This window comes from Nilaparvata lugens, chromosome 10, assembly GCF_014356525.2.
Source record: "Nilaparvata lugens isolate BPH chromosome 10, ASM1435652v1, whole genome shotgun sequence".
NCBI classification, from domain to species: Eukaryota; Metazoa; Arthropoda; class Insecta; order Hemiptera; family Delphacidae; genus Nilaparvata; species Nilaparvata lugens.
Window position 1 is genome coordinate 1698325 of NC_052513.1, and position 15074 is coordinate 1713398.

Genomic DNA, 15074 nt, shown 5'->3' on the forward strand with positions numbered 1-15074 from the left:
CACATGAATAGATGAGTAATTCATTTATTCATTAATACAATTACAAATGAATAAATTGATTCATTTCCCCCAGAAAAAAGCATTTACAAACAAGTGCTTTATAACCTGGAAATTAACGCCAAAGCAACTCAACAAAAATAATTCGGCTATATTACTCTAAGGCTCAACTCACTCAGGTCGAGAAGAGACTCGACTCCAGTCGAGAGCATGTGTTTCCAAATGGTGACACTCAGACCAGTCGATTCTAGTCTCCGCGACGTCACCCTTTTCAAAACATGCTCTCCACTAGAGTCGAGTCTCTTCTTGACCTGAGTCGCGTAGGTTTGAGTTGAGTCTAAGTGCATTCATGGTCACTTATATCGATTTTAAAATATCGATAGTTACGAGTTTGGTTAGATAGATATTATCTTCTTATATTATCTATTTCAATATCGATAGTACTGGTGCACTCAAAGTAAAGTATCTCTAATAATTTATCATTATTGAAATACATTCAAGTAATCTGAAAAAAAAATACTTTGAAGTAATCAAGTTGAAAATCATGAAACATTGGTCACTTCTTTGTTTTTCAAATAAAACTGTTCACTTGGTCAGCCTCAAAAATGAAGGCTGGACTTTTTAATTAAATATAATGATCAAACATGACTAAAAACAAATCGAGCAGGAACTCATGAAAAAATATGAAATTTTCCCTGGTTCTTCAACTTCAACATGTTTGCTAATTTGGTGAGTTTCTAATGAGAGTTCGACTTGTAGTATATTTTATCGTTTACAAATGACTTGAATTATTCAGTATCAACCTGTATAATTTACTGTTACTGATAAATGATTAGAACACGAATGGGTACTTGATTAGTTTCAGCGCTGAAGGTGCATTATTTCAGTTCTTCAAATTTCTGTAATATCATATGAATTTATCAGACTTTTATAAAAAGTAGTCGTCATACATTGATACATAGGCTACAATATAATTCTCAACTATGAATGATTGGGGAAGGAACAACAGGCTTAAAGCCCAAAACTGTTCCTTTCCCAAATTTAGATAGAAATTGTCATCTCTCATCATCATCCCTCTCACTCATTACCCACGCACAAGCCTAAGAGCTTATGTGGGCATCACCCTCAGTATTATTATTATCTGATTTGAAAAGAAGGGATGAGTTAATTAATTCCTTTATCGATTAATAAATGAAAGATAGAGAAAACATTATAGTGAATCATATAGTAGACAACATTCTAGTTGAAAGTATTATTACTGTTTATAACATTATAGAATTTTATTTGGAGCACTTGAATCTGCATGTGTTATCAAAGTAGTAACGAAATTAGTACTCTTGAAATTATGTTGCAGATTTGAACAATCAATCTTCATATTGATATTTTGAACTTTGTAAACATAGTTATTGAAGATATTATTATGAAATATGAATCATTTGATGTCTGTGATTTATCATAAATGTATTATTGATGTTTCTCTGAATGTGTCACTGTACTTCTGCTTGCTGGGTGTTATAATGTGTATGTGTGAATTGTAAATGTCTGTCCTTTTTCTCATAATCTCAAAACTCCTTCACCTAAGTATCTCTGTAAAAACCGTATAATTTTCATTCTAAATCTTCCGTCAACTATGTAATGTCACGCTAATAAATTAGATCTCTTATTTCCAAACCAGTTTGAAATTTCTACATCCAGTGTTTTTCGGGGAATTCATCTTCCAGCGGTATTAGATATCACTTTATTTTTCATCAATTTCAAAAATATTTTCTAATTTTTATATTTCAGATATTTTTTCATGTGTCTGATTTTTTATCGCTCGTTTTGTATATTTCGAGAAATATTGTAAGAACTCTATCATAAACCGTGAGAATTGAGTAGCTAAACTAGATTATTCAATCGCTTTATACTCAAAAATTACATTTCAAGTTCAAATAAATGACGTGCATTCAATTTAAATTAAATTTCAATTCGTTCAAGTAAACTGACGTGCATTAAATTAATTTAATTTCCTATAATACATCGTTTTATATTTCAATGTTATCTCTTATCATGGGGTAGTCTTTAGAAGTGAATTATAACTTGCAGTCTATCAAAACTGTAAAGGTTTTTGAGACATCGGTTGAAGGTATTGTGATGTCTATTAACCAATCTCTTATAAGAAAACTGTCATATAGTAAGTATCTGTCATAACTATCAAAATTTCTATTCAAAATTAATACTTTTAAGTATCGTCTGTGATATTCTAATTCAATTTACAAACTCACAAACATGATTCGAGTACAAACACTAACTTACTCATTCCATCAAGTGAATGTAATAATATGATTACAGAATAAATTTTTGTCTAGTGAACACATTCTAATAACTTCATCAAATTCAACACGTTTGTTCTAAATTTTCATCATTATTCAAATAATTCAACTATTTTGATTGAATCGTGAGTTGAATATTGTAACACCAATGTAAAAAGCGTCAGCGTCTCTTCATCGTTCAGGAATCGTTAACCAAATCTGAAATTCTTGAAATTGGTACAAAAATCATATGCAAATGATCTGATTTTCAGGAGGCAAACGCCAGAAGGGTTCGGCATTCATGACTGTCTCCGCCCTTTACAGGGTAAATAACAATTTTTGAATCCTTTTACTACGAGACTAGGACACTTCGTAGTCGAAAGTTACCTTATCCTATCCTACCTTATTTTTGAGTCAATATTGAACAGTGCGATCGAATCTCTCTTTGGTAACTCTTTACTTTTCTGTTACCAATGATTCAACCATGCAATGATTTCAATTGAGTTTGAGATACTTTTTCACTCACAATTTTGAACTCCTTACAAATTCTGACTTTTCTCAAAACCAGTAGCTCAATTACTGATCTAAATTGAAGTAAAAGTTTACTGAATAATATTAATCTTTTTACAATTTACTTGAAACTCAATCTGTGCAAACGGTTCTAAATGTTTTGTCGAGAGAAACTCAATTTTAAATTTCTATTTCATGCTTGACTCGTCTATATTTTCAAAATTCTCTACAAATTCAACTCAACTTTTTCTCCTGGCTGGAGCGCATGGCTTCTCTTATTTTAGCCATCCCAAAAATATTGTTTAAAATATTACTGTTTTGTATTTTTCTTGTTTTCTGGTAATAAAACATTAATTTATCCATCTATTTTTATTCTAGTGGTCGCCAAATTGGTTTAATTCTGATCGAGAGCTGTTCAATTTTGATTTCTCCTTTCTCCTATCCCACACTTTCTTATACAATCATCCACAAACCTCCCCATCATTACCCGTCAATTACCACAAAATCTAACTACGGAGTAACGTGTGAATGGTTGTGTGACTGTATGGGTGGCCGGCTGGAGCTTACAGATTGTCTACCTAGTTCTAAGTGCTAAGAAACCGATTATGTTGCCTCAGGTGGTCGTGGAAAGAAGGGTGGTGGCTTCGCTACCGTCTCCTCCTCATACAAGGTACACAGTTATCATAATTGAATCCCAGAATGCATCTGGATGGCAACATTACTGGAACCAATGATTGCCAGTCCCACTGCGCATGCGCCTACTTCACCTACTTCACCTCCCGATTTGGTTTTGCATCTTTCGCCTGTTTTGCGCCCTCATTCATTCACCAATCAATCATCCTTTATTGTTATAAAACATACCACCTATTGAATCATCCTCACTCGTGAATACTTGCTGATATCCTCTTCAATTCAAGCTCGCATAGGCCCAGCTTCTTGGACAGTTATTAGATCTAATGGACAATTAAATCTGAAGATTTGACGGTATATTAGATTCAATAAGTGTCATAGAAACCGGGTCATGGCTTTTTATTGAGTTGTAACTTGTTTTGAAAGTTTTTTTATTGGGTTAATAATTGAGTTACACACTTGAGTTTTACCTCACATAATTTCTGATCAAGTTGTATCTTATCTCTAGCATTATTTCAAGTAGAAATTTTTATCTGAATAATGTATTCCAATTGAGAGATATACTTTTAAATATAATCTTCATCAATTAATTTTATTCGATATCTTGATAGTAACCCAATGCTGGTTAAAAGTACAATATTCAAATTAATTTTAATATAATTCATAACTTAGCTTTTATAATTTATAGTCTATTTGGCGATCAAATATATTGACCTGCACTATTCAATGCCTGTATTGAATAGGTGAATCTATTCCAGTTCAACCATTAAATTCGGATCACTTTTGAAATGTTTGAATTTTAAAGACAATTTTTTAGTAGCATTCTAATTTTTCCACTTGAATTATCTGGACCCTCTTCATTCATTCCATATTATTTTCAATTCATCATTTTATCAAGTCGAAATCACTCATATTTTATAAACGCATAGATCATTTTCATATCGGTAGCATTGCATTGTAGTGAATACAGTATTTGCATTCATTGCAGTAAGTTTTGAGTAGATCATATAAATGAATGAGTAGATAGTTTGGTCGTAGTATAAAAGTTTACTTTACATTTTCTGTAGAGATTTCAAGTAATTTTCACATGACAGTTATCATCTGAAATGTCGTCAACTAGAATTGATTGTGACATTTTATGATTTGAAATAATTTTGAATTCACTGTTCATCCCTACACGTGTATGTCTTGTGTTGTCTTTTATCCTTCTCGTGTAAACCGTACAAAACGGATCACGGTTTTAGAAGATTTCGCTTTGAATTTCTATCAGTTTAATTCCTTTCACCTCTTAATCAGTTCAATTCATATTCACATTACCTTTTTTATACCGTATGATATCCTCAATAATTTACCTTGCAGTACAGTAATTATTCGATGCCAAATATTTGCATAATTATCTGCATTTTTTTAATCCCTGGGATGTTATTATGTAAGCTTTTTCCTCCAGCAGCAATAGAGTGTTTGAGAGTTTCGATAAAATATGATTATTTTGTTGAATGAGTCTTGATTTGCATGTGTTCAGTATTATTTAGTTATAGACTGTACTTGAAGAACTGATAAGCAATTACTATTCTTTCTTTAGATTTCGATTAAGAGCCGGTTTCCGAACTCGAGATTTAGCTAAATTCTAGACTTTAAACAGCTGGAGTCAGAAAATTAGCTTTCCAAAACGGGGCGTAGTCGCAGTTTTTATAACAGTAGTCGCAGTTTTTATTTTCTCATTTCTGTAATTGGAAAAGTTTTCCTTGACGAAATTAAACATTTCTAAATAATTCAAAATAGCTGAAACTTTACACTATTTTCTCTTTATTTTATTTCGTGTTCAATTTTTAGTTTTTTGAAATTTAATTCAAACATGACTTTGACAATGACTACGACTACGCCCCGTTTTTGAAAGCTAATTTTCTTACTCCAGCTGTTTAAAGTCTAGAACTTAGCCAAATCCCGAGCTCGGAAACAGGCCCTAAATGTAAAGTTGCGATAATTGAGCCCTAACAAATTATATCAAGAAATGAAGGGAATCTTTTCATAATATGTTCTTTTCAACAATTTACGAGAATTGACTTGTCAAGTCATTCATTCAAAGTTGAATTTGTAAAGAAATAATGTTCTGCCTCCATCCAAGCATGAAACCTTTGAATCATGCTAATTGGATAATTTATAGTTTCCATTTTACAGTTTCTTTCAATAAAAATGATGGATTTCCTACAAGATCTTTCAAATATGAATATTTTTCAATGCTGTGTTTGTACAAAATAAAGTAGCTAGAGCTCAAATCACTTTTAAATTGCTTTGAACCTTTTCCATCATCCAAGTAGAACCAAGTTGTTAATGGGAACCTTTCCCTCTCCAAATAACTTGAATTGGCTTGTATATTTTTGTCTTCAACACATATATTATTTATGATTTTAAAAACACTCAGATCTGTAATTTTTCATTCAAAATAGGAGGTTTTTACAATATTAATACTTTTTAAATCCATGAGGTTATTTTACTAAAATTTGTAATTTCACCCCTCCACAGGAACAATTGAACAACCTGATGACCACCCTGAGAAGCACACAGCCTCACTTTGTGCGTTGTATCATCCCCAACGAATTGAAACAGCCCGGTAAGTTGTACTTTCAACCTCTAAAACTATAATTATCAATCATTTATACAAATCTTCTCTTTATGTTTCTTTCTCCTTCTTCTCCATTTCTATATTCTCTCACATTCCTGTCTAAATTTTTCTCACTATCCAACTACTTATCAATTACTTAAAAAAACAAAACCTGCTCTAGAACATGGTACGCCATAGTGGAGTAGGTCAATTTCCACACAGAAAATACTAAACATGTAGAAGACACATTATAAGAAATTTAACTAACTATTGTATGTAATTGTAAACTATCCAATATTTTCTGTAATTGATTTAGCAGTTTTGTTTTTTTTTGTGAAATAAACAAACATTTAATTATGTTCTTCCTTGATTTATATCTTCTCTCGTTGTGGATTAACGGACTAAATTTTTATTTGTTAATAAATCATTTATCAGTTATCAATCATACAAATCATCTCTTGATTTTTTCATTCTTCTCAAATCTTCTCCATTCCTATTTCTCACACATTCTTGTCTCAATTTTTCCACTGACTAATCTTAATAGTTTATTATGACTTAATTAAAAATTTATTCAACCTTATTACTTCTCTGTCGTCGATTCTGTCTTCTCCATCTCTATTACTCGTACATTCTTGTCTCTATTCTTTTCACTGACCAACTACTTACCAATAAATTTCAAGTACAGTATTTCCTTCCTTGATTCATGATCTCTTTGTGGATAACGGGAGTAAGAATTTCCATTCGATATTGCTTAAGATACTGTGGATCTTCTCTTTACTAGAGAACTTTTATAAGATTTTTACATTATTCACTTTTTCTTACTTGCCCAATACTTCTTTCATCGACTTGTCTAAATTTTTATTCCTATTCTACCTTTTCACTCTCCTGTCTCTTTCTCCTTATATCGCAATCTATTTCTCTCACTTCCTCTCTATATTTCAGTGTATTCTCTTTGTCTATTTTACTGGTGTGTTTTTGATGAACAGGTGTGATCGACTCCCACTTGGTAATGCACCAGCTGACCTGTAACGGTGTACTTGAAGGTATCCGTATCTGTCGTAAGGGATTCCCCAACAGAATGGTCTACCCCGACTTCAAGCTCCGGTGAGTTTTTCGCCACAAATAGGGAATAATTCAACTTGAATTCTTATTCTCATGATTGAAAATACAAAGAAAATGATTGAGGGATGAATACTTCAAGTCAAATTGATTTTTCATTCCCACAGAATATGGTTAAGAACAGTATTGATATTAAGATACAAAGAAAATTATTAAGAGAAGAATATTTCAAGTCAAGTTGACTTTCAATTCCTACAGAATATGGTTCAGAACAGAGTAGTATTGCTATAAAAAAAAAAAAAAACAGAAAATTAAGAGAAGAATATTTCTTTCCATTTCAAAATACATACTGTAGACTTAATTCAAATCAATTAAAATTTTTATTCACAACTCAAAACAAAAAATTGAGGGTCCTGCCAAACCCGAAGGATTTTCGGCGGGTGCCCAGTTACAAAAAAAACAAGCTACAAAAGTTAAATAAACAGAAAAGTTAAAAAGTTGATTCTACATCTATTATGAACTTCGAAAAATTCACATGTATAGAGCATATTAAAAAATAGTCATTTTTATTTTCGTATAGTAGTTTCTTTTGGTGAAGAGTTCTTTGATTCATAATTTCGAGAAGGAATATCAGTAAATTATAATATGATATGGGGGTTTTGGGGTTGTAACAAAAATTCTCATTTCTTACTCAGATTTAATGCAAATTCTTCGACTTTCATTTCTATGTTAGTTGAAAAATGTGATGAAAATTATTATGTATATTATAATTATTAATTTACTTGATAATTATTTTAATGCTTACATTATTTTATAATACATTTCTTTCAGATCATCTTTACAGAGAATTTTATACCCATTTTTTGTTTTTCATAGAGGACTGTCCCGGGATACTTATAATTATTATTATCTTAAACGTCTCCCTCCCTGAATGTATGTGACGTCTTGTTTCTCTGTCTGAAACGATTCATTTCATTTCTCTATCCAGCTATAAAAATCATTTTCTTGTATCTCTTCATCTATCAACTTATTGCTTCCTCAAGTGCATAATCTAATCAATTATTAATAATTGAGTAATATAGAATTGAAACTATTATTTTACCAAGAAACTCAAAGAGTTCTCAATCATTCACTTCATTGAATCATTATTGCATCTAATTCAACCTATATTCTTAATCTAATAATTTAGTCACAGTATTTTAGTAGTACTATCACTATTTCTTCCATTATAGTTCTTTGCTTTTCTTCGCATTCAAAGTTTCATACTACAATCACTTACATTTTTTAAATCTTCTAGATTTTTCCATATTCTTAATTCTTTTTATTGCTTCTTTGTCTATGACATTTTTTCTATTCTATTTTTCATAAATTATTCATGTATTTATTATTTTTTCACTTCTTTCCACTCATTTTTTAATCTTTTCTTCTTCCTCAATCCTCCAAACTTCTTCTTTTCTCCTCCATCTTCCGCTCTCCTTTCTCAATTTTCTTCTTCCTTTGTGTTTCTATGTTCCACGTTCTGTTTCTCCTGTTCCAGTTCCCGTTCTCCTTTCTCAATATTATTCTTCCTTTGTTTTCCCATTCCTCTTTCATGTTTCTATGTTCCACGTTTTGTTTCTCCTGTTCCAGTTTCCGTTCTCCTTTCTCAATCTTCTTCTTCCTGTGTTTTCCCAATCCTCTTCCATGTTTCTATGTTCCACGTTTTATTTCTCCTCTTCCAGTTCCCGCTCTCCTTTCTCAATCTTCTCCCTTTGTGTTTCCAATCCTCTCCCAAGTTTCCTCTCTATGTTTCACGTTCTGTTTCTCTATGTTTTACGTTCTGTTTCACGTTCTGTTTCTCTATGTTTTGTGTTCTGTTCTGTGTTGTTTGACATGTTTCATTGTACGTTGTTCCATCAGATACATGATCTTAGCGCCAGCTGCCATGGCGGCTGAGTCAGACCCGAAAATCGCGGCGGCCAAGTGTTTCGAGGAAGTCAAATTGGACCCCGAAAGTTACCGTATTGGTCACACAAAGGCATGTAGATTAAGACTCAACAAATAGATGCGCAAGCATATATAGTGCTCGGCCTGGTCTTGACACCTCTCCGCTCCGAGATCGCATCTCAATATGTACAGTAGTTGGGCGATTGAATCTGTATGCAGTCTGTGTACAGTTTGTATCTTCAACCATCGATCAAAGTTATCAAATTATTCATTTCCTTTCAACTTTCTTCATTTACATTGAAAAATCCTCCTCACTAATCTTCTCACCACAAGATGGATTTTTTTTCAAAAATACGTTGGATTGATGACCACAAAAATGAAATACAAACATTCCTACTAAAACATTCCTCGAAGTTAGTTATATTTTCAATTTTCATAATATTTCAACTCTTTTTGTGCTAGAATTTTTATTGAAAAAGAGTCACATTCTCATTCCAGTTTGAAGTTAACAAACCTCACTCTTGCATTAAAACTCTAGAGAAATTTAAAACTAGATATGAGAAATTAACTATTAAACTTAAGAATCAACTTTAAACTATTAAACTTGAGAATCAACTTGGAAATCAACCACTGAACTTAAAAAAAACTAATGCACTCTATAATCTACTGAATCCTTAAAAATCAACTACAGTACAACTTTCCTTGCAAATCATTGTACTTGAAACCAAACTTGTGCTCTTCAAAATCGATTTCAATTAATCTCAATTTTCATCTACTGAATTATTTAAAAATCAACTATTTAACTTGAAAATCAACTACTTCCCTTGAAAATCTTATGCTCTTCAAAATCAATTACAAAACCAATTTTCAATTGATTTCAATTTTCATCGACTGAATTATTTAAACTACTTAACTTGAAAGTCAACTACTTCTCCTTGAAAGTCATCTTTTTCACTGGAAACCAAACTTATGCTCTCCCAACTCGATCACGAAACTTGAAAACTAATCATCAACGACTGCATACAACACTTCATTCGCCTTAAAAACCTTTGAGATGCGATCAGCAACCTGCACACATAGACAGCCTTGAGGAATGTGTGAACCTTACAGCCTCAAGGACAGAGAGCCGCCTCGTAGACAGTATGCCCTGATTTCACCCCCCCCCCTACCACCACCTCTACCTCCACCTCGGTTATGCTAAACCGACGTATCAACCTGAGACGTACTGTATCTAGTTTTTGTTTTCCCCCTATTAGACTAGAAGGTTTCTAGTTTTGTATATTATATACATATCTATAGTAAGATTTACTTTAAACTCTCAGCATTCTTATTAAAATTTCATATTCAAATAACATCAATGTTTGATTGCTTCATATAGAGGTGCGTACAGACTTATGCGCCATGAACACACGCATTTCACATTTAATCAGCTGAAGCTATGCTTAATGTATCTTACTATTTCTGTACAAATTCGAATATAATAAGAATAGTATTAGCTGATGAAAAGTTAAAAGCGCGAGTTCTTGGCGCTCTGTATGCACCTATATATTCCTTTCAAAAAATATATAACATTGGTTTTAAAAAACACTTCCAAAGTAGAAAAATCACTTTCAGTGGTAAAACTTCTAAATGTAAGTGCTTTTTCTACTAAGAATCGGTTGCCCAAAAGCATGTTAAATTTCAATCATGATTAAATTCTACGAGAACTTAACAGAGAAGGTTTTCTAAGAAGGCTTCCCTGATTGGTTCTTGTGGCATTTAATCGGGATTAAAGGTTAACTGACTTTTGTACAACCGGGTGTAAGTGTTTTTTAAAATGTATATTAAATTAATAGTGAATAAATGAGAGGTAACCTTCAATGCAGTCCTTGCCAATATAGAAGAATAAACCAATAGGTCTTACCATAGAGAAACATAGCGTAAGTAGATTTCCCATGGTATAGGGCGTTTATGTTGCAACTTTTACTGTTATCTCAAGCCGATTACTGTCTATTTTTACTGTTTTGTTGGGGTGAGAGTTTATGATTGGCACAGTATGAGAGACTACGAGCGTCACACAGCTTTACAGGAAAGAACTACGTGGACTATCGGCTTGAGATAACAGTAAAAGTTGTGACATAAACGTCCTATACCATGGGATATCCACTTACGCTATTGTTTCTCTATGGTCTTACCTTCAAAAACATTATTATTATCGAAAATTGAATAAAAACACACATATGTTGTCAAATTCTACACAGTTTTTTGACAACATATGTGTGTTTTTATTCAATTATGGAACGGTTCTACAATATTGACAATGACTCAGTCGAATTATTATTATCAATTCAAGTCAAAATAGAATAGCTTATTAGACTCTGACTAGGTGCTATAAAAATCATGAAAGAAAAACAAATTAATAGTTGAAAATATTGGAAACAGCACATATGAATAACTTTAATTAAATATAATGCTGAAAGTTACAAAAGTGAGTTTTATTATAGTATGCTGTGACATGTACCTGCACCTCATGAGATCCACCTTTAGTTTGAACCCTTGAACCTTTTTTATGATATTTTAAGGATTTAGTTTGAACCTTGAACCTTTTTTATTGTATTTTAAGGATTTCTATGGTATTTGAAGGGTGTTGATGCTGTAACGGAGCCCTTGATTTGTTGTTTGACCCCGTATTTTAGTGCGAATGTTGGGTAAGGGTTGTGTTTTGGTAATAATTTGAACCGTTGTGATGACTTAGATACAAGATCCTTAACCCTGCCGCCGTGTCTAAGGAGCCAGACCTCAACAAATGCGCCCAGATTATTCTGGAGAGCAGCGGACTTGACCCTGACCAGTATAGGCTGGGTCACACCAAGGCATGTTACCCTTATCGCCTTACCACCGCACATCACATGGTTGCAACTGCTGCTGTTTTGCCCACATTTACATCAATCTCTAGTGATTCCATTTCTAAAGTCTAGGACCTGATTTGTAGTACAGTTTTGTTGAATTGAAAACTTGGGTTAATTTATATTGATCAATCAAGTCATGAACCTGATTTTTATTAGGGTTTCCTTGTATTTAAAACTTGAATTAATTAATTTTCATTTGCCTGTTACGTTGTATTGAAAACTTGAGTTAATTAATCTTGATCAATCAAGTCATGAATATGATTTTTATTATGGTTTTGTTGCATAGAAAACTTGAGTTGATTCATATTAATTATTATTAAACGAAAATCTAAATTAAATGCTGTAATTCACCCTGAAGATTGCTGCTTCTTGTCAGATTGCTGTTGTCAAATATTGACAACAGGGTAAACAGCTAGATGGAAATTCGATGAACACTATTATTCAACAATTTTTTATATTGATCAATCAAGTTAATACAAACTTCAAAGAGAGGAAATAAACCATACGGTTCATTTTAATAATAAAATCATTAGTCAACAGTGTTCAAGAAGACGAAAAATTTGAAAAAAAAAATCAAGCTCAAAGAAATTTAATTGGTTACACACAAGTGAAATACATATGTGGGCATTATCCACTAATAATAATTAATTGTCAATGCAAGAAAAAATTACCCTATCTTCTGATCTGAGCGATAAAATAAGCGACAAGCTCTCAGTCCTTTCATTGGAAGGGTGGCTGCTTGTGACCAGCTTCGCTAACAGCCGCAGTTATAAGCTTCAAAATCACTTGTTGGTGGCTCCGAATCCACCTAATACTGTATAAAACTACTTGAGTGATTTGAGTTCAGTACCAACAATCTATAGATAATCCCACATTATTATAAAATAAATATATTTTTGGAACAAATTCTCTTAACTAGAGTTGAATATTACTCCATAAAACCTCTTAAAGCTCCTTGAAGAATATCTATCTGAATAATAACTTCAGATCATAGTTCGATTGAAGGTCTTCAAACTCTGATGTTCCTACTTGGATTGGAATCACTGGATATTGCATGTAAAAGCGTTTGATTTGGTAGACTTTGGTGGACTTTGGGGACAAAAGGCTGATGAACCGCCTCTACTCCCGTGATTTTCGTGTTATTCATGGAATGTGTATGTAGTTTAGTTGCAGCAGACTATTGCATTGTACCGTAGTTTTTAGTTGGTATCTTAGACTATTGTTGGTTTTTATCATGTACATTTTCATCGTATTTGGACATTTCTACAGTTCTGAATGAGAAGTTATCATTTGTAATGGCAACAAGTTCAAAGTGTATTATTAACAATCACAAATCATTATTTATTTTACAATAATATGATTGGGAGAAGACAACAGGCCTAGCCCTAAACTGTCTTTCTTCCAAATTTTGATGAATAAAAGTTTCAAATCACTTAATTCAAAGGCTAGAATTAGTTTTCAAGCTTTACAGTTAATTAACTTGGCAAAGTAACTCTTTTAGAGTTGATAGAATCTCCGGCAAAGTCGATCAAAATCATAAGTAAGAAAACAAAGATATTGTCAAATTTCACTATAATATTTATTAAAAACTTTAAAACAGTATCATGGTGTACCTTCAGTACAGCTGATGATGCGTTGGTAAACGTAAAACCATGGTACTGTTTTAAAGTTTCTAATAAATATTATAGTGAAATTTGACAATATCTTTGTTTTCTTATTATGGAGAGATTTCACAACATCACCATCAATTCTACTAATTTTATTTTCGATTAAAATCTTCCATTTCTTCCAATTTGTATATATTTAGTGAGTTGAATTTTCAATTAGTGTCTTGCTTTCATGACATATATTTTCCTCCCACTAAATTTTCTTATTAAATACACTTTTCAAAATGTACGGTATTAGTTTAAAATCCGAACTACAAATTGGAATTCATTTTACATTTAACTTTGACAACATACTTAATTCGTTTAAGAAACTTCCGATTGGTCTCTGCATGAACAGAGATGTTATTTTCATGCTTATGAGATGAGTGAGTCTTTCCACTGTCTGTGATATTACATATTTATACAAAAATCGAACAATTTTTTTTCATAACTTTTCTAGTTTCTTGTACAATCCTTGTTCAGAACTGTAGCCATTCACCATATATCATTCAATCCATTTAGAATGGGTTTTTGTTGCTTGAGATTGCATTTTGGAATGTTGTTGCATCACCTAGATACAAAATCCTGAATGCCAAAGACGTGAAGGACGGCATGAGCCCAGAGGAAGCCTCTAAGGCCATTATGGCTGGAATTAGCATTGACCCAGACCAGTACAGATTTGGGCTTACCAAGGTATAAAAACCTCAGCCCCGACGGTTTTTAAGTAGTTTTTGTGTGTGTGTGGTTTTCTAATTTTATCTACAAAGAATAACCTGTAATGCTTCATCCATTGATAACCCTTGATATATCTTACCATTTTTCTCAAAACATTTATTTTTATGTTCTAATTTACTGTTCTTTTCAAGGCCTACTTCACACTTGTATACAGATCTATTTATTATTTTACAAAGGCGACTTTCTAGAAGTATTTAAGCCTAGGTGATAATGGGATGTATGATAATACAATGAAGGTAGAGTTATTAATGAATAAAAATTGTAGGTTATGCTATCCACTGGAATTGATTTGAGCCCACTTCTCAGTCCAGAAATAAATAAACTAGAAATTTTGAATTTGATTTGATTAAATACCGAATATAATAGAATGATTACATTCAATAAACTCTCAGAACTTGAAAATATTGAGTTATTAAGAAAAATTTTTAACCAGAAATAAAACACAAATATTATTACAAAATCAAGATCGTAAGTAAAACCTTCTTCATTATTCACTTTTCTTTTTATGGCCATTGATTATTAAAACACAATAAAAATCTATCAAAAGTGCCCTTTGTTTTTCAACACTACTAAATTACACTTGAAAATGGCTCTTGTTGAAACTAGTGTTTCTAAAAAATAAAGGGTACTTTTGATCATTTTTATTGTGTTTCGACCGTATATATTTTGTTACTTAGTTTTGACAAGAAATAATCCAATTACAAAGAAATACTAGTACACTTTTCAAGTATTCCATTGTAATTAATCTTCCAAGCAGCCTCATCAAAATCCTTGAGAGAGAAAATCTATT

The 15074-nt window shown here is 32.1% G+C and overlaps 1 protein-coding gene across 1 annotated transcript in view; it reads left to right on the forward strand.

Annotated features, from left to right (window-relative positions):
- Positions 1-15074, forward strand: part of LOC111049488 (myosin heavy chain, muscle) — a 104982-nt gene that overhangs the window by 52193 nt on the left and 37715 nt on the right. The window contains 4 exon segments of the mRNA XM_039436061.1: positions 3416-3468; positions 5952-6039; positions 7017-7134; positions 11750-11867. Coding sequence (XP_039291995.1) covers positions 3416-3468; positions 5952-6039; positions 7017-7134; positions 11750-11867 — 377 coding nt within the window.